The 20,626-nt window shown below is 43.4% G+C and overlaps 1 protein-coding gene and 1 long non-coding RNA gene across 2 annotated transcripts; one reads left to right on the plus strand and one right to left on the minus strand.

Moving 5' to 3' along the window:
* Window positions 1–2,157: 2,157 nt before the first annotated feature.
* LOC103637468 (uncharacterized) lies at window positions 2,158–3,275 on the minus strand. Its single transcript, XM_020543207.1, has 5 exons — window positions 3,209–3,275; window positions 2,846–2,917; window positions 2,633–2,776; window positions 2,407–2,556; window positions 2,158–2,264 (listed from the first exon to the last, which is right to left on the minus strand). Exons 1-5 carry the CDS (start codon window positions 3,273–3,275, stop codon window positions 2,158–2,160), a joined length of 540 nt encoding a protein of 179 aa, XP_020398796.1.
* Window positions 3,276–4,669: 1,394 nt separating this feature from the next.
* Window positions 4,670–5,132, plus strand: LOC109942008 (uncharacterized). The gene is made up of 2 exons (XR_002264600.1): window positions 4,670–4,702; window positions 5,008–5,132. It is a non-coding gene; the product is annotated as an uncharacterized lncRNA (long non-coding RNA).
* The last annotated feature ends 15,494 nt before the right edge of the window (window positions 5,133–20,626 follow it).

A 20,626-nucleotide genomic window follows, 5' to 3' on the forward strand; every position in this document is an offset into this window, starting at 1 on the left:
TGGGTCGTTCTGCAAGATGCAAGTTGTAGTAATTAGTGTTGCTAAAAACATACTTAACAAAGGATTATATAAGACTCACAAAGAAACAACTAACCTGTATCGTCATCGTTTGCATCCCTTGTCCTGTGTTGGTCACGATACGCCTCTACTTCATCCATGGAAACATTGGACTTCGGAATATTTGCATGCCATCCAAGTTCACCTTTAGGGAAGAACAATGGGTATGATAGTGCATCATAGCATCCATGATATGAACGGATGCCGTGGCTTGACCTATCCTTCCCATGCAACATAACACTATTATTGAATTGACCTCGACGTTCACTTCCCTCAATCCAAACTGCAGCGACCTCCGAAGTGATGGGTGCATTATATAACTTCTGGTTCAATGTTTGGTCAAGGTTCAAGGCAATATGGTAGTCTTCAATGTTATCAACATGCCCCATACTCCTAAGGTGCTTAGAGTATGGGTTTCCCTTAAGTATCTCAACTAACTGTTTAATAACTGCCTTGTCTTTATCAAGTTGCTCTTGACGACATTTACGATATCTATGCTCGAGGCTAGGATCATCATCGTAGAAGTAAAGCTCAAGGTGCTTCTGTTCCGCCCCAGCTTCCCTACCGAACGACCTTACGTTGTGGTACATCATGCCATGTGCACGGAACGTGTAGATACCACGATCCATATTAGTAGTCATATTGTCAAGGCAACAATACAGAGAAGTGAACGAGAAATGGCCGTTAAAAAATCGAATGTTATCACGGAAGTGCCTCGCATCAGCATCTGCACACTCCCACAGCCTCCTAAGCTGAGATGGTGTCTCGAATGGGGCTAGATCAATCTGTCCATTACGACAACAAAATCCAGGTGGTTCATATTGAAACTTCTTTGCCTTGCAGTAGTCGCAGTCAGCAACAGTGTTCAACAAATATGTTTCTTCAGGTATGTTACTATACACCTTGTCGTACGGGTCAGGTACGTCAGGGATAACAGTAAAGGCATCTTGTGTTTCATCAATATCGATATCCTCACCAGATTCACCATCTAAATTTGTGTTCGAAGAATAATGGATAAGATGTACAGGTCTAGAAACTTTCAAAGTCTATATTAAAAACATTACGCAAGTACCTTGCCCAGCGAATAGGTATCCTTCGTCTTCGTCATCTTCAAAAAGTATAGCTTCATCATCGTCCTCTGTAAAGAGCACATCTTCAACATCATCTATTGTTTCACATGAATTTAGCCACTAAGAATATTTAGGGAATTAATAGTGGAATGGGCTTGTAATTACCATTGGTGGTGACAATCGGGGCTGCCTGGTGTTGCATCCCAATGTCTGCTCCTTCAGTCATATTGTTACTCTCCGTGTGAGGGAATGGACACAGACCGGTACTTTCTATTGATGGCAAGTTGTGTTAAGTCAGTTTACCACTATAATTAATGTGTCAAATTAATTAAGGATGGATTAGTAATTACCATTGTTGTTGATCTCTGAAACAGTCTGATGATCAATTTCATTATCCCCATCATTCTCCATTACACGATCCCTAGTTGCAGTAGCGAAGTTTGTTCCAATGGCTAAATGAAATTTCTGATTTTGACGAGACACCAGGGTCTGTCTTTGGCCGGACGACACATGACGTTTATGTCTTTGTCGTCTAGGAGACTCTGTCTTACTGTCTTTCTCGACATCCTCAGTCTGTGATGGATTAGGAACGAAAGGTGTTGGGCTTAACTCAGGGATAGCCATGCCCTCGGAGCTACATAGAGACCCATGAGGCGCTTCAGCATCTGTTGAACTCCACACAAGCTCCGGGGTAAACTTCGGGTCCTCAATGCCGATTAAGTCCTGGAGTTTAATTTCTCGTTGTCTTCTTTTATAGTTTTTCCTTGCCATCTTATTACATGATTCCCTATTACGCAATGCCCTTTGTTCTTTTGTTTGAGATGCAAATCGAGTTCTTTCTCGTATTCTCTTACGTTCCCTTGGATCTAAAACTTCTGAACTTTGATTGGAATCATGTTGATGACTTGTCTGACCCAATGCGACTTTAAAGTTGAAAATAGCAAAGGTCTTAGGTGTACATATAGGTTGAATGATGAGAGCTCAACCAACTAATGGTGCATGTTATATAGAGTGTTACAACACGATATAGTTAAATAACATAACATAACAGATAAATGTAATTACCTAAAGTGTTATCACAATGTACAGTCGGATTTTTGATGCTTCTGTCGCTTACAAACACCTGTGGACATTCATCTACACAATGTAAACATTGATTTAGTAGATAGTTGCAATAACAGTCATTATAACAGAATTTTAGTAGATATTTATATCAAAAATGATTATGAAACATAATAAATCTAACTACTTCTAAATAAAACATCATCTCAACCAGCACCTGACAAATGTGTGGAAAGTTTTTCACTGCCAAGTCTTCTATGCACCTCAAATGAGTTATTCTTATGCAACCGATAAGAATCATCATCAACATCCTCAATTTCATTGTTTTGATGAATACTGTTGTCCTTGTTTGCAGGGATGTTGCAAACTACAAAGTAAACCCGAGAGAACATAAGAAAAGTATTACTTTAAAGATAAGTGACAGACGAGCATAGTTAATATACCTTCTAAATACTCATGGTGCATAACATTTCCCTTTTTTCGTGACTCACGACGCTTCTTCAATTCATTTTTCTTTTCAGCACTCATCGTAGCATATCGTACTCTTTCTCTTTCCCTCCTACGTTGTCTTGCATCATCACGTCCTCCTAACACGTCATATACATTTCCATTATTAATCTTTGTTGTTCATTAACATATCAGATAAATGTAATTACCTGGAGTGGTATCACACGGTATAGTACAATCAATGATGCTTGCGTTGCTTATAGACACATCTGGACATTCATCTACATAAATTAACCCGACAACACATAAGAAAAGCATTACTTTAAAGATTAGTGATGCACAGGTATAGCTAACATACCTTTTGAGTGCTTATGGTGCTCAAGGTTTTCTTTTGTGCGTGACTCACGACGCTTCTTTAGTTCGTTTTTTTTCATCACTCATCGCTGCATATCGTGCTCTTTCTCTTTCCCTCTTACGTTGCATTGCATTAGCACATCCTCCTGAACCATTGTTTTTTTCCATTTTAAAACCTTGTTGAGAGGTCACATAAGGCATTTTATTAGTAGGTATACCTTCAAGGGTGTTGTTAGATAGTTCTCTTAATGGAGGACGAACATCGTTATTTTTGAATGGATCCATCTACGTCTTTTAGTTAGACACCAAACCTGTGTAGAAAAATATTAGTTCTATTCAGACTTAGACCAGATAATAACAATACACGACAAATAAACTCCACTCAATTCGTGCGCTTAGCGTCGATTAAGGACAGACCGTCACCATCAATGCCATGGTGTGACGCCGCCTCCAAACATTATCCCCTGTTGTCCTCACCATGACATAAGTCGAGGAGAAGAGATCCCATGGGTTCTTAATCCCCTTCCCTCTTCCTTTCTTCCTTCTCACCCCACTGGTTTGAACCTCATCGGCCGAACAATATATCATTGTATTTTATTAATATGACTGAATATAATGAGAAATAGGTAAATAAATAAATCACAGAACTTAGCATCAAACAAAATCCCTTTGTCAATTTAAAGGTCACAAAATTTAGCAGCAAACAAATAGATTTTCCTACATCATAATGAAATTACAAGATTTTCTTATTAACGAGCAGTTTGTTGATTTCTTATGTAATTATAGATTTGCCATGTTAATTTGTTGTTTGCTACTTTCTTAGTCTATTTCTGTCGCCTTCATGATGTACCGGCATTTTTGCAATGCATTTTCTTTAACGTTCCTGCCATCTTTGTTGTCACTATCCTTTATTCAAACAGAAGGAATGAACTGGCAAGAACTACTGCAAATGATTTCTTCCAAAAATTGCAAAGTGGAAATCTGGACATGTGAGATGTTCTCTCTCTCTTACACACACTATGGGCATGCATGGCGCACAAGGACACACACACTTGCACTCATGATGACTCTCTCACTCAAACACACAGGTCACCCAATAACACGTGCATTCATTAAGAGTGTGTATTAATTATTACGCTTTTTTGTACTGCATAGCAGTAAAAATGCATTGCAAACTTGGTGGTTGATCTAACTTCAAAAGTGACAGAGGATATTTACTTTGAGAACTATATGAAGTATAGGTTTCTGCAATCCCATTCGTTTAACTATTAAGTTAGCCAGGTTTAAAAATTGCAAGATAATTATGAGTTTTTTATCTCGAATGCTGTGACCCAAAGGCACCTGGTGGTATACCTATCATGCAGCAACCTGCTCCAGTAAGCTCCATCACTAAGTTTGTGTTGACTTGCAAATTATATCGTCTAACTGTTTGTACTGATCAATGTTTAGAGGGGAAATGGAAGACAGAGACCACCAATAGAGAGTCGGCTGAGGGATGAGTGTGGCAATCATAGGTTCGACAGGAATGTTGATTCACCAACACATGATGGGTCTGGTGAAAATCCCGACGATCCTATTTATGATTTGTTTGGTGATCCAGCTATGCGTGGTGCCTTCCCTCCAGATATCCCTGCTCCCCCGGTTCTAATGCCTGTGCCTGGTGTTGGGTAAGCCTGCAACTTCTGCTTGCTGATGGGTTCATCCATTTGCAGGTAACACCATTTCCTAAATTCTAGCATTCTACATTTGTAAATGCTTTTTTCTGTCTCTTTTTACATATGTGATGAAAAGTTTTAACTATAGAAAATTCATAATAGTATAGAACTTTGCATTATTTTATTTTTATCATCATGTGAACCTATGCTGATATTGCATTCTGTTTAGTTAAGAACATTACCTTTTGTGCTCACCATCCAACTAAAATAATTCCTCTACTGCTCTTTTCCCCCATTGAAAGACCATTATTTTATATTAGTATGTCATTCACCTTCATTTATCTCTAACATATGGTTTGTAGATTGAAAGCCAAGATATGCCTGGGCTTAGCGTCAAAACACACCCAAATATCAATAAGGATTTGTTTAACAGTCAGCAAATTTTGGGAGCAAAAGATCCAAACAGGCCCTTTCCGAGTGGTCAAAAGGAAACTCCTCTGGTGAAATGAAGAATCCAGGGGATAGATGAGTATGGAGTAAAACTCGTTATAAGTAATTTCAGCTGCAAATTTGTTCGCTAGGTGTTCTCCATTTGAACCTATGGTTTACCATAAATCATACAGTCCATAGAACTATAATGAAAAGAGATGCAATAGATGCTGAACATTAGAGTTGCAGTGAAAAAAGGTGCAGATTTTCAGTGGTTACCTGAACACCACTGGACCTGACAGCACGTTGAGAGGCTTTGCAGTCGTCCTTGCTCTCTGTCACGCGCGTAGTCCTCGTCTTCCTTGGAGTCGTGGTAGGGATATCCTGACAAAGATAGCGCTTACTGAGCAAGACTGACGAACATAGGTGTTAGGAGGGACATCGGAGGAGTTACCAGACCTACCAGCGTGTCGCGATCGTCCACGCTCTCTGGGGAACTACTCCGGCTCTGGCACACACGCGTGCTCGTACACAGAGGAGAAGGCCTGACGCATCGCACATGCTCACTAATAATCTTCATCGACTGTGTGCTGTCCCAGGCGAAGTGGAAGTCGTGCAGCCGATTGTGTCGTGGGAGTGGTGCGTGGGAGTGGGCGGAATCCGCTGACCAGGGGAAATGTGGTCGTGGGAGAGCGGTTGCTCCGATTGTGAGTGGATCTGCGGCATGGGGTGGTTGGGTGGGGCAGTGAAGGCCGCCGAGCTGGGGAAGGAGCTGTGGAAGCTGCCAGCTAGGGAGAGAGGCGGTGGAGGCTACTGGCCGGGGGAGAAAGCCGTCGTCGACCGCCGGGCTGGGGAAGCGGTTGGGGAAGTGACCAGCTAGTCGAAGAGGCGGTGAAGGCCGCCGGCCGGGGGAGAAGGCCGCCATCGACCACCGGGCTGGGAACGAGCTGTGGTAGCCGCCAGCTAAGGGAGTAGCCGCCAGCTAAGGGGAGAGGCGATGGAGGCCGCCGTCGGTGGAGAAGGACGCCTGGAGAACGAAGACCGGACGCCTGGAGAACGAAGACGGACCGTGGCTCAGGGTAATCCGCCGCCGGCTAGGGGTAAATGTGGTTGGTGTTGTTTGCTGAACACCCTAAAACGACACAAAAGACATTTTTTGTTGAGGTTGTACGTAATTGAACACAAGTCACGTTGGCTAGAGGGTGTATGGTAGGCAGTTCTCTCAAGAGATACACGGTTCGATCCCCACGGTTGGAATTTGGAATGTTTTTTTGCTGTGGAATAGTAACAGAACGGGGGCAGGGCAGAACGGGATGGCAGCCTACCCCCTTACATTCTTCATAGTAGTAGAGATATATGTGTGACGTGTAGAAACATGATTGTCTCACACGCACTCTTTACTCGTACACACAGCCGCAATAATGGGTGGTAGACGTGATTGGATGTATGAAGGTTTCAAGAAGGGTGGATGTCACACAAGTGAATGGTTTGCCAAGACGCAGATGTTTCTGGACCATGCAGCTGCTTTGTCACAAATAGATAATATTAGGTGTCCATGCAATAAATGTAGAAATATGACGAGCCACACCAAGAGGCAGGTCACACTACACCTGTGTTCGCATGGTTTCGTGCCAGGCTATAAGGTCTGGTATCTCCATGGTGAAGATGTTGAACGAGCAGTAGAAGTAGAAGTTGATGACGGTGAAGATGATGTTGATAGGATGGACCAGATGCTTGAGGATCTGCAGCCTGAATTGGCACCAGATCATCATGATTCACCTACACCGGAGGTTCAGAAGTTCTTCGACCTACTCAAAGCGTCAGAAGAGCCTCTTCACGGGCACACTGACGTGACCGTACTGAAATTCGTGACCCGGCTGATGTCAATCAAGTCCAAGTTTGCATTCTCAATTAATTGTTACAAGGAGCTTGTGGATTTGATTAGCGAGGTTCTTCCTACGGGTCACAAGATGCCCAAAGACATGTACCAGTCCAAGAAATTGCTTGAAGGTCTTGGTATGGAGTATGAGAAGATTGATGTTTGCCAAGACAACTGTATGCTTTTTTGGAAGGAACATGACAGAGAACAGAAATGCTTAAAATGTGGGAAGTCGAGGTACGTGGAGCTTGTAAATGAAGATGGGGAGAAGGTGGTGACAAAGGTTGCACATAAACAGCTTCGGTACATGCCTCTCACTCCTAGAGTGAAACGTTTGTTTCTCTCGAGGAAGACCGTTATGCACATGAGGTGGCATAAAGATTGTACGGACAGACAAGATGGGTTAATGGTGCACCCGTCAGATGGTGATGCATGGAAGGCTCTTGACAAATTTGATCCAGATTTTGCCAGCGATGCAAGAAACGTTCGTATCGGCTTGGCAACTGATGGTTTCACGCCGTTCAATATGACCGCTGCGTCGTATTCATGTTGGCCTGTCATTGCCATACCGTACAACCTTCCACCTGCTCTTTGCATGAAATATGAGTTTATGTTCCTATGTCTTGTTATACCTGGGCCTGAGCATCCTGGCGTACGCCTCAATGTGATGCTTCAACCACTGATTGAAGAGTTAAAGAAGCTATGGCAAGGTGTGGAAGCCTATGACTGCTTCAAGAATCAATCTTCGTGTTGCATATCTGTTCTCGGTTCATGATTTTATGGCGTATGGTATTTTCTCTGGATGGAGCGTGCATGGTAGATTGACGTGTCCTTATTGTGCTAAAGATACATATTGTTTTCATCTTAGTGCTGGTGGCAAGATATGTTACTTTGATTGTCATAGATGTTTTCTACCCTTCAATCACCCCTTCAGAAGGCAGAGAAAGGAATTTAGGAAGGGCACCATCGTCACGAAGGGACCGCCCAAGCGACGTAGTGGGATAGAAATTACAGAAGAGCATATGAAACTTGTCCTAGACGAGAGTGGGAAAAGGTATCAAGGTTTTGGTGAGGAGCATAACTGGACTCACATATGTGGCTTGTGGGAGCTTCCTTATGCTAAGTCATTGATTTTGATGCACAACATCGACGTCATGCATCAAGAGAGTAACTTTTGCCAAGCCCTCATAAATACATGCATGGATTTCCCTGATAAAACGAAAGACAATGACAAGGCACACATGGACTTAGCAGTGATATGTGATCGTCCAACCCTGGTGCTTAGAGAAAACGGAGGCAAACCAAAAGCTGACTATTGTCTGAAATCTAAGCAACGGAAAGAAGTGATGAAGTGAATGAAGGATATTAAATTCCCCGATGGTTATGCCGCTGGTTTTAGAAGATCTGTGAACTTGAAGACAATGAAGATGAATGGACTGAAGAGCCATGACTTCCACATAATTATGGAGAGGCTCATGCCTGTAATGTTTCGTGGATACATTTCAGAAGCTGTGTGGAAAACGTTAGCTGAAGTTAGCTATTTCTACAGACAGTTGTGTGCTAAAGAAATCAGAAGAGATGTGATGGAATAGCTGGAGAAAGAGGCACCAGTGCTTTTGTGCAAATTGGAAAAAATATTTCCACCGGGTTTCTTCAATCCTATGCAGCATCTCTTTATACATCTTCCATATGAGGCTAAGGTCGGTGGTCCTGTTCAGTATAGGTGGATGTTTCATATAGAAAGAGCTTTAAAGAAGCTTAGAGCAATGGTGGGCAATAAGGCAAGAGTTGAAGGATGTATTGCGGAACAATTTAAACTTAAGGAGGTAGCACACTTCACAAGTTGTTACTTTGCAGAAGAACATAATGTATTTGCTCGAAAGAAAAGGTACCATGATGATGAACGAGAGATGCCTCCTTGTAGTGATCTTTCGATTTTTCAGACAAACGGCAAAGCCGTTGGTCCACCCAAGGCATATCACCTCAGTATGGAAGAACGGAAGTCTGCTTTACTATACATGTTCACGAATATGCCTGAGGTGGAGAAATACTTTGTGTAAGACTTATTTTCTTAAACTGTTCATATGTGAATTAGTTTATGTTATCAAATATCTCATGTCACACAATAATATTTGACAGCGAGTTTGATGAACAAAACATGAGGTGTCTCGGTAGGCCAACAGCGAGAGACATAGACAAATTGCGACCCGATGGTATGCATGGGCGACCTAATTTCATTATGTGGCTTCGGGACCGTGTAAGTATTAATTATGTGGGTCCGAGAGCTAATTTCAGTTAACTAATATTACAGAATTTGCTAATGCTTTGTGGCATGATTGACAGTTTGGGGAGGAAATGAATTTGAATGATGACTTACGTCAGTTATCTATTGGAAGCGTAACTGCCAAAAGCTATGGACGTTACGATGTCAATGGATATCGCTTTCGTTCAAGCATTTTCGAATCAAGTCATCCTATGGCCGCCACTCAAAATAGTGGAGTCGTTACTAGGGCAACCGACATGGAAGGACATGAAGCCTGCTATTACGGGAAAATCAAAAATATAATCGAGATTACATTTGCTGGAAATAAGCCTTTAGCGCTAGTTTTCTTTGAGTGTAAATGGTATGACCCAAAGTATTATAGGACCGAATTTGGGATGACACAGATCCAACCTGAGAAATTGCTTCAAGGACACGACACGTATATCCTTGCCCATCAAGCAGACCAAGTTTATTTCTCGACATATCCATGCAAAAAGTTGTCTAAATGGAGGGTTGTGTACAATGTAAATCCCCGCGAACGCCTATACACTCCTGGTGAGGACGAATATCAAATTGGTCACCTTGAGCAGGTTGATGAGGTGTTTCAAGAAGAAGAGTTGCCAACTAGTTTTCATATTGATCCTGCACCGGCATTAGATTCACTAGTCGCAGACGTTAACGACTAAACTTTTCCCGAGAGGCGGAGAAGACAACCTGTTAGGAGAAAAGTTACATGGCGACCTCTGCATAGAAGAGAACAAATAGATCCTGATTTTGATGATATTTAACAAGTAAAGTTGTTTTCTTATTTCATTTGTTTATATTTTAAGTATTATGTCATTTTTGATGCACTAATGAATAATTTCTTATTTTTTATGCAGGATGCCGCAAAAATCAAAGAAGTCAGTGAAAGGGTTGTTCAAGGGCCTGGGCCTTTTTCAGGGCAGTTCTTCGAGCAGCAGCAGACGTCGAGAGCTGTTGAGCGCGGTACATGGAGATGAGGTAACATATCTTGTACAAATAAATTTATTTACATATTTACAAATAAATCTTGAGTTGTATGTACCAGGATGAGCAGCACACTGAGGAGCAGCACATTGAGGAGGAGCAGCACAATGAGGCTGAGCAGCACAATGAGGAGGTGGAGCACAATGAGGAGGTGGAGCACGGGACATGGGACCAGGCCGCACAGCATCACCAGCCATGGGACCAGTGGGACCACCAGAGAGAGCAGCAATAGGCATGGGACCAGTGGGGCCAACAGGGCGAACCGGCTGACAACCCGATGGATGATGGCTCGGGAGGCTCTTCAGCGACACGCACACGTCGCTCAAGAAAAAGCCACTCAGTAAAGCCTCGTCACGCGATAGAGCGAGAGGCTGATAGGACTTTAATCATGCCACATGGAGATCGGTGAGTGTAATATATTAACTTATCTCATATAACTATTATGTGTATTATTAATGTTTTTGTGTAATGCAGGAATTGGGAGGACCTGTCCTTCGACGGCAAGGGACACCACACTCAGGTTAACCTTACGTTGGGTTCTCTTTGCCGCCTTCACTACCCTGGTATAGTGAAGGTGTCAAACGGTGATACCGAGGATGAGGTGCTCGTCAGTACCTGGGATGAGTACAAGTTTAAAAAGGAACGAAACCACACCGACAGACAGGGACTTGTGCGTAATGACTTTTGGGTATGAATTCTTTATTATTTTTTGTTATGTTTCTTAATATGGTAAATCTATGACTTATACCATTGTATTTGTATTCTTTATGTTGTAGCTTCGATATCGGTTGCCTGACGGAGAGGATTACATGGGGCACGCTGAACGTGTCTTGCAAAACAATGCAAAGAAGCTGGTGAAGGATGCCATATACTATGCGAGAATTCAGGCTACAAACCTGTATTTTCAAAAGCATCCAGAAGAAGCAGGCCCCTTGAATAAAAAGGAAGGGTCCTCAAAGATATATTTGACTGAGGATCAATATCGTGAGGTTAGTATTCAATTTGTTTTACCCTTTATATTTATTGTTGTGATTGATATAATATGTAACATTGTGTGTGTGCAGGTGATGGTTCCATGGATGGCGCCCGTGCCTGATGCGTACTATGCTTGGTGTCGATATTGGGCTTCCGAAGGCTTCCAGAAAGCGTCAGCGCATCACAGACAATGTCGATGAACCAATCCTAACCACAAGTTTGGCGGTGACGACATGATACGAAAAGCTAAAAGAATGGTAAGTTTGATCTTTCTATGTCGATCAACAAATAATACGATTGCTTATGAATGTTTTTTGTTTATACAGGAAGCTACGAGTGGCCAAAAGCCTAGTGACATTGAGGTCTACCAGGAGGGCCACAAAGGACCAGACCCGAACAACCCTGACCAGCTCTGCAGCCAGACAGCCACGGATCGCTTGGTGAGTTTTGGCTCAAAAGCTCAATCGTTCAAAGTATATAAATTCCTGCATTTGTAAGGTTGTGAATGATGTATAGGCGGCATATGGGGAGGAGATGGTTCGTCGCCATGGCCCTGACTTCGACTGGCGCCATGAACCGGTGGATCCCTCGGTGGTGTACGCAAGTGGTGGTGGCAAAGCGCATGGACGGTAAGCTCTAACTTATGAAATTATATGGTTGACACTAAATTGATTATACAGTAATCACATTTTTTGAATAACTTATAGATACGCACTCTTCGACGGATTTATTGACTCGTCGTCGGTGAGATCTCAGAGGATGGGTTCATCTTCCCGTAGCTCATGCTCTCGTCGACCGAACGAGCAGGAGTTGGAGATTATGAGGATGCGTGAAGAGATGAGACAACAACGCGAATTTATGGAGGCTTGCAATGCACATAACCAAGCGATGTATCAAGTGAGTACACATAATTCGAACTCTAAATTATTATATTTCAATACAACATCTTCGGTAGTAACACATATGTGTTTAACAGTTAATGCAGCAACAGGGCATGACATCAAATTTTCCACCGCCACCACAATGGAGCCAATTTGCAAACACACCAGTTCCACCACCACAGTTCACCACCCCTCCGACACATATACCTGCACCTGGAGATAGGGTACGTTTGATAACTCTCCATTAATTTATACACTTGTATACTTTTTGATATTTGCATTTAACGTGTTGATATTTGCTAACTTGCATAGGTTACGCCTGAAGCGGGTGGCAGTGGGTCTGATCCAGCAGTAGGGACTGGATTTGTTGACTCGCTCTTCGCGTTCCCTCCTCCTGGTGGTGAAGGCGGCAGCGGTCAAAGCTCTAACCACCCAAGTGGTGGTTATCTCTAAACACTTAAACTTATGTTTGAAATGTCGTACTCGTTGGTGGATGTTATGTTCAATACTATGTCGTACTCGTTGTTTGATGTTGGTGGATGTTATGTTTGAATACTATGTCGTACACGTTGGTGGATGTTTTAATTATAAATGCAAGTGTTTATGTCTAAATGCATGTGTTTGTGGATGTCGTATCTCTACATGTGTTTGTAATGTGGCTGTTATATGTGATTTATATTATGTTTGATATATGTTATGTGTGCAGAAATAGTGACATAATTTAGTGCTGTTTTTGTAGCAGTATACAGTAATTCCCGTCGGCCCAGTTAATTCCCGTCGGCTATGGTCGAACCGACGGGAATTAATTACTAACTCCCGTCGGCCCAGTTAATTCCCGTCGGCCACGTAGGGCCGACGGGAATTAATTAATAACTCCCGTCGGTCTAGGGAACCGACGAGAATTAGTCTTAATTCCCGTCGGCCAGCAAAACCGACGAGAATTAGCCTTAATTCCCGTCGGCCACTATCTAGCCGACGGGAATTAATTATTCCCGTCGGCCGCCGATGGGGATAACCTTATCCCCGACAAGGGACGCCTGTCGGCCTGAAACCGACGGGAATAAGCCCTAAACCGACGGGAATTACTTATTCCCGTCGGTTTAGGGCTTATTCCCGTCGGTTTCAGGCCGACGAGAATTAAGTGAATTCCTGTAGTGTTGATCATCAAGTTCACGCCTTCAGGGCATAGAATATGACATTTATTGTCTCACGGTTGTGATCAATATAAGTATTGGCTCCCCCTGACGATGACATCTGTCAAAGTCTTTATCCCTCATAACTCAAGCATATTCTTCAAGATATATGTCTCATTGTTCATCTGGAATAACGAGAATGAATGAGGTTGGGGTGCTATCATTTTCTATCTTACACCACAATTTATACATAGTTGTGCAAAGCAAATAACATGTCCTTCAATAGGACTTAGGGGATAATATAGTTGCAATAGTACATATTCTAAATATGACACATCACTCGAGGCGTTCATCCATTGCAACATTTATGATGGTGTAACAAAAGTCCATCTAAGATCGTAATCCATCAGGGATTTTTCATCGATCAGATACATCGTTATAGTCTGTCATTCTGGCACAATGGGGATATTTTGCCAGTAACACCTAAACCTTATAGGTTTCTGCCATCAGGGCTTTAGAGGATACCGTAATTCCACATCTAGTGGAAATTACCATGAGTAAAACTCATGGAATGCACATGTGCTTATTCGGTGAACTTCAAGTCCTTTGGTACCTCATCTTATTCCTTTTCGGGTCTGTATGGGTCTTTATCCCTTTATAGGGATTATCAAACTTTGGTGTTTAACACAGACTTTATTTCTTCTAGAAAGGTTCCATCAAGGAACTATAATCTCATATAGGAGATATTCTCTCTACATAGGAGAGTGATCATTCATCAGGAATGTATTATCTAGTATGAGATTTATGTGTTGCATATTTATAATTCAAAGATATGAGTCCTCCTAGGATCTCATGACGGATCTTCAGAATCCTATTAACTGCATATTATAATTCATGCCATTTGCCAGATATATTACATAGTGGAACTGTGTTTATTCAACACATATGTGGGATGGGTCTCTCACTAGACCACTTGAACCATCGCATTCACCACACATTATTTTAATAGTGCCCATAAATGTCCGAACTTCAAGCTCGCGACTTTCATTTTGCGATTCTTGGTTCAGCCTCGATTGCATTTATCAATGACCCGATAAGAGAGCTTAAAGCACTCATGCCTAGGACTTTGTTTTGGATCCATTTGCAATCTAGAGAGGCAATATAGGTGTCGACATATTTGTCTCCCACATTTAATAATGATCTTCGTTATTTCCCAAAACGAAAGATTCATTGTCCCGTATTCCCAACACAATGATATTGCGCGCATTGCTAGGAATTTCATCATGAAGATGAACCTCTTCGTGAGGCAAATCACCATCAGGGTGAATTAATCGGAGGAGAGTTATCACAGACCATGTGAATCTGCAACCAGAACATATGCTTTGACTAAGGCTGATGGATCATATTCACAGGCGTCCCCAAGAATAGATCAAATGCCAATAAGTCAAATGTGGATATGATATTAATCCCGGGTATATCCACATCTACATCAGGTAGAAGCATTCAGACCGATATGGTTACTCCTCAACGATTTCTGGCAAACTCCATATACACAGGAGTACACACTGAACGACGGGTTCAGTTTGGCTTTTGTGCGTTTAATAGAATATTGAGGCATTACACTATATGGGCATTCCTCCCCCTAATGCCGAGATGTTCTAAAAACATACAGATAAAATCCCCAACCACAATCATCCAGTTGTGGGCAATGTATGCTATTGTGGTGATTTATTTGGGAAATCTTACGCACATTACAGATAGGGGTTTTATGCAGTGAGCTTTGGACTTAGATTAATGTAGTGGCATGAATACTACATATTTGTCCTTCAACATGAAGGGTTAGTCTCAACATCCAGCGAGACACGCAACAACAAGTTGCTTCGTGGTTACAATTCTGCAAACTTATTGTTAATATTACCAAGTGCACAGTCAATCATTAAGATTTAGACTGAGATGCACAACACTATTTTATCCATAAGGCTTCTTCAGGGGCTCATGAATACCATTCGTCATTTGGAGCCATTAGTTGACTTCAGATCAACAAGTAAAATGACCATCAGGGTCTAACGCTCACAAAGACATTCACTGGTTGCATTGTGCTTTGAGGCACGCATAGGAAAATGTGTTTATATTGGTAGTAAAGTGCACGACATCAGGCCAATGCTGCCAAGCAAAGATTTTTATATGCAGAGATGTATAGTCCAGCTCGTTTTTATCACTGCCCATGGTTTACCCAATTACTCATACCGCTCTGAAATTGGGTATCGATTAATGCAACATTTTTAGGTATAATAATTTTGAGAGAGAACTTATAACAATAGTCAATTATTTATGGTGTTGCCAGCAAGGCAAATATTTCTCCTCATATTATATACCAACTTGTTCTATAAAGTATTATTTTGATCTCTTCATTGTTCAGCAAAAAGAGAAGCTTTGGAATAGAATAGACAAGGCCAAGAATTCCATTTTTATCTGGAAAAATCACCATATAACTAGTTTTTCATGAAACAAATGATGATAACTGCTTGGCAAGAACGAAAACAAGACTAGTATCCGCCTAGGATCCGTCTTCAACAACAGATATTACTGCTTTCATACGAAGAAATCATCAGGAGTAGAGAGGATACAACATGTCTCTACAAGATCTTCATATTTCTATCACAAATTATCATCACTAGTAGTCTAGTGGTCAAGACATATGGCTCTTCTGGCTCCGAGGACCAAGGACATATTAATGTCTAATTTAGCTACAAGCTTTGTGGTGATGTGGGATTTTATAGTTATTTGTCTACTTGTCACACCCGGTTTTAGAAGGCAAACCGAATGCGAACCATGTACGTGCCAGGATCAGTTATTCACGTACACAGCAGTTACATAATATGGACATCATCACACAGTGCTCAAAATAGTATTAATAAGGGAAATAGTCGATTACATCATACGTCTGAGACGTCCATATGGTTCTTACAATAAATCAAAGTGCGGAAAAGAAACGTAGATAACGCGGCCTTCACAGGCAGCCGACTGGGGGGTTGCCGCTAACCCACACCTAGAACTCGTCGTAGTCTTGGAACTCCTGGAAGTCTCCTTCCACAGCTTCATCTTCGCCTGAGCAGTGGTTGCAATGCTGACAACCTGGGGGGGGGGTTTGGTGTGTAGAGCAAGGGTGAGTACACATCAACATACTCAGCAAGTATCCTGTTTGGCTGTAGTGGACTAGCTTTATGTGGGGATAAGTCAAGCAGTTGCTTTTAGTTGGTCAGGTTATTACTTACTAGTAGAAAGCCAGGTTTTAACATTAACCCAAGTTATTAGCCCAATGTATCCTTTCCAAACGGAAAGAATACCACTTACCAATACCATAATCGTAATCAGAACCATCAATCTCATTGCCACCTGTACCAAAGTATCTCTGATCAAGTATCACTAATCACTGGAGCTCCCTTGGCCGCTCATAACCGCGAGCACGGCTGATATATCAGTTTCATAACACTCTGCAGAGGTTGTGCACTTTACCCACAAGCCGTGATTCCCTCTCTGGCCCGGGCTTGCAAGACCCTTATTCACTCCCGAGGTGAATGGCCAAGGATTCACTACGAAGCCTTTACAAAGATTCCCCGGGGCTGTAGCCACCCGTTAGGTTTCCTAAATGTACCGCACTCCTCCCCAAGGGACAAATCAACCTTGGCAGAGCGAGCCGCATACACCGAGCCCCATTGACGGCACGACGGTGAAGCGAACTACACCCCGGATCCTCTAATTATTCAGCTAAGGGCACCCCATTCCACCCTCATGGTTGCACTGTTTTCCCGGGCGGTCATCCATTGAACAGGTCCTTACGGAGAGGCACTCGAGAAACCGCTCGAGTCCCCTTAAATGCCACAAGTATAATCATAAATAAGAACGGGAAAACAGCGTATCATAGATAACCACATCATGTTCATTGATTAAAGTTGAGCAATAGCATCAAACTAAGCAGTAATAATCCGACCCAAATAGGTAAACAAGGACATGGATAACAAAAGCTAGTCAATCCTTAGGCATAAATGTGTAAAGCGGGAGGTGAATTAAATAATGAATAGGACAGAGATAGGTCAAAGGACACTTGCCTCCACCAACCGACTGCTGCTCAGGGGCTTCTCCTGCGAATTCCTCGGGCTCTTCGACCGGATCGTTCTCTATGCGAGCGCAAACATACATACATCCATCCACATATTTAATACAAAAGAACAGTACACCATACAAGGGAACAAATAAAGTGAGTATGCATCAAGTATGACATTCGATATCGCATTTGTTATGGTTAGAAAGAAACGGGAAAGGGTCTCGCAGGGGGTTAAATCTTATGCACTAACGATCAATTACAATTGGTTCTTAACAAAAGACTTCTGTTACATATACACTAATGGAAACCTAATCATTTTAAGTTGATCAACATTGCACGAGATAAACAATTAACTACATGAATCAATTAGTATAACGGAATTTTAAATTAAACTTCCTATTTCAATGGCATGAACAATGATTAGCCTACCTAAAATAAAATAGCTATGAGCACAGAAAGTAAATAAAATAAAATAAAAAAAATAAAAAATAAAAAAAACAGAGGGGGGCGGTTGAACCGGCCCTAGGGGTGGTTGAACCGGCCCTGCGCAGGGGGCGCGGCCAAGGGCCAGGCGGGCGGGCCAGGCGCGGCCAGCGGCCGGCCGGGGCGCGGCTGGGGCGGCTGGGGGCTGGCCGGGGGCGCCAGGGCGCGGCCGAGCGGCCGGCTGGGGCGCGCGGCCAGGGGCCGGCTGGGGCGCGCGGCCAGGGGCCGGCTGGGGGCGCGGCCAAGGCGGTGGCCGAGGAGAGAGGAGGGGGAGGGGAGAGGGAGGGAGGAGGGAGAGAGGGAGGAGGGGGGGCTCACCGGCGTTGGGGAGCGACGGCGAGGGGCGGCCGGCAGGGGGCGGCGGCGGCTTAGGGCAGGGGTAGGGGCGGCGGCGGCTTAGGGTGGGGGAGAGAAAATGAGAGAAAATGAGAGGGAGGGAGAGAGAATTGGGGAAAAGGGGAGGTGGGGGGGAGCGGTTGGGCCTTCCAAGGCCCAAGAGGGGGCGCCAGGGGCGGCTGGGCCGGCCGGGGTCGGCCCACGGCGCGGGAGAGAGAGAAAAAGAGGAGAGAGAAAGAGAGAGAAAAAGAAAGAAAAGATCTTCTTCTCATTTTCAAAATCCGATCTTTCTACATGAATGCATTTGCACTTTCAAAGCAATCAAAAGAAATGCAAGGTTCGGCATGGTGCATCAAACAACATAAAGTATTTAGGGTTTTTCTTACACGGGAAATCCAAACCGAATCCCGCTAGAACTTTGGAAAAGGTCAAGGTTTAGCGAGGGAAAAAGAAAAAGAAAAGGTAACGCCCGAATTTTGGCGAGTAAAGAAAAGAAAAAATTCAACTGCAAAAATTCGGGGCGTTACAAACCTATCCCCCTTAAAAGAATCTCGCCCTCGAGATTCAGGGCTGGCTAGCAAAGAGCTCTGGGTACTTGGCCACTAGATCATCTTCACGCTCCCAGGTTGCTTCTTCCTCAGAGTGGTGATTCCATCTGACTTTGCACATTCTGATGGTCTTCCTTCGGGTGACTCTGTCTGCAATCTCAAGGATTTGAGCTGGCTTCTCAACATAGGTCAGGTCCTCCTGGACCTCAAGACCTTCCACTGGCAACTGCTCTTCTGGCACACGCAAGCACTTCTTCAACTGAGACACATGAAAGACATCATGCACAGCAGACAAATTCTCTGGCAGGCTGAGCTGATAAGCCACTTCTCCACGCTTTGAGAGGATCTGGTACGGACCAATGTAGTGGGGTGCTAGCTTGCCTTTCACTCCGAATCTTCTGACTCCTCTGATCGGTGACACTTTCAGATAGACAAAGTCTCCGACTTCAAAACTCAGCTCTCTTCTTGTGTCTGCATAGCTTCGCTGCCTCGATTGCGCTATCTTCAGATTCTCTCGAACCATCTTGATGTTCTCTTCGGCTTCAAGCAGAATGTCTGGCCCAAACACTTGCTTCTCTCCAGGCTGATCCCATTGCAACGGAGTTCTACAACTCCTTCCATAAAGCGCCTGAAACGGTGACATCTTCAAACTGGCTTGGTAACTGTTGTTATAGGAAAACTCTGCATAAGGCAATCGCTTGTCCCATCCGGACTGATCTTGCAACGCACAGGCTCTCAACATATCTTCGAGAATTTGATTGGTCCTTTCAGTCTGGCCATCTGTCTGCGGGTGATAAGCTGAACTGAAATTCAGATGTGTGCCCAAGGCTTCATGCAACTGCTGCCAGAAATGAGAGGTGAACTGCGTTCCTCTGTCTGACACTATCTTCTTTGGCACACCATGAAGACAAACGATCCGAGACATATACAACTCTGCCAATACTGCATTGTTGTAGCTGGTCTTGACAGGTATGAAGTGGGCTGACTTGGTCAAACGGTCCACCACTACCCAAATAGAATCGTAGCCGGCTCGAGTGCGAGGCAATCCGACTATGAAATCCATACCAATTTCATCCCATTTCCACTGAGGGATCTGCAACGGTTGCAACAATCCAGCAGGTCTCTGGTGCTCTGCCTTAATTCTTCGACAACTATCGCACATAGCCACATGCTCTGCGATTTCCCTCTTCATTCCGTACCACCAGAATTTCTTCTTCAGATCCTGATACATCTTCTCACTACCAGGGTGAATCGAATAGGTTGTCTCATGAGCTTCCTTGAGAATCAACTCCCGAATAGACTGGACATTGGGAACACATAAGCGGTCTTTGAACCATATCACGCCTTCAGCATCTTCTCGAAAATCTTTGCCTCTGCCATCTAGAATCAATCGCCGAATCTCACTGATCTTTTCATCATTCTTCTGCGCTTCTTTGATTTCTCGCTCCAAGGTAGGTTCCAATTCAACTGTGACTCCTCGCGAATTGTTCAGAAACCCGAGACTCAACCTGTCGAACTCCTTGGCCAACTCATAAGGCATCGGGCGAGCGACCATCAGATTGACTTGACTCTTTCTGCTCAAAGCATCTGCCACTACGTTTGCTTTGCCTGGATGGTAATGAATCTCCAACTCATAGTCTTTGATCAGCTCTAACCATCTTCGTTGCCTCATGTTCAGCTCTGTCTGAGTGAATATGTACTTCAGACTCTTGTGATCTGTGTAAACATCGCATTTCTGTCCATACAGATAGTGCCTCCATGTCTTCAGTGCGTGAACCACTGCTGCCAACTCTAGATCATGGATTGGGTAATTCTTCTCATGAACCTTCAGCTGTCGGGACGAGTAAGCCACAACTCTTCCCTCTTGCATCAACACGCATCCCAAACCTGTGTAACAAGCATCACAATACACCGAGAAGGGCTTGTGCACATCAGGCAAGA

This window comes from Zea mays, chromosome 8, assembly GCF_902167145.1.
Source record: "Zea mays cultivar B73 chromosome 8, Zm-B73-REFERENCE-NAM-5.0, whole genome shotgun sequence".
In the NCBI taxonomy this organism is placed as follows: domain Eukaryota; kingdom Viridiplantae; phylum Streptophyta; class Magnoliopsida; order Poales; family Poaceae; genus Zea; species Zea mays.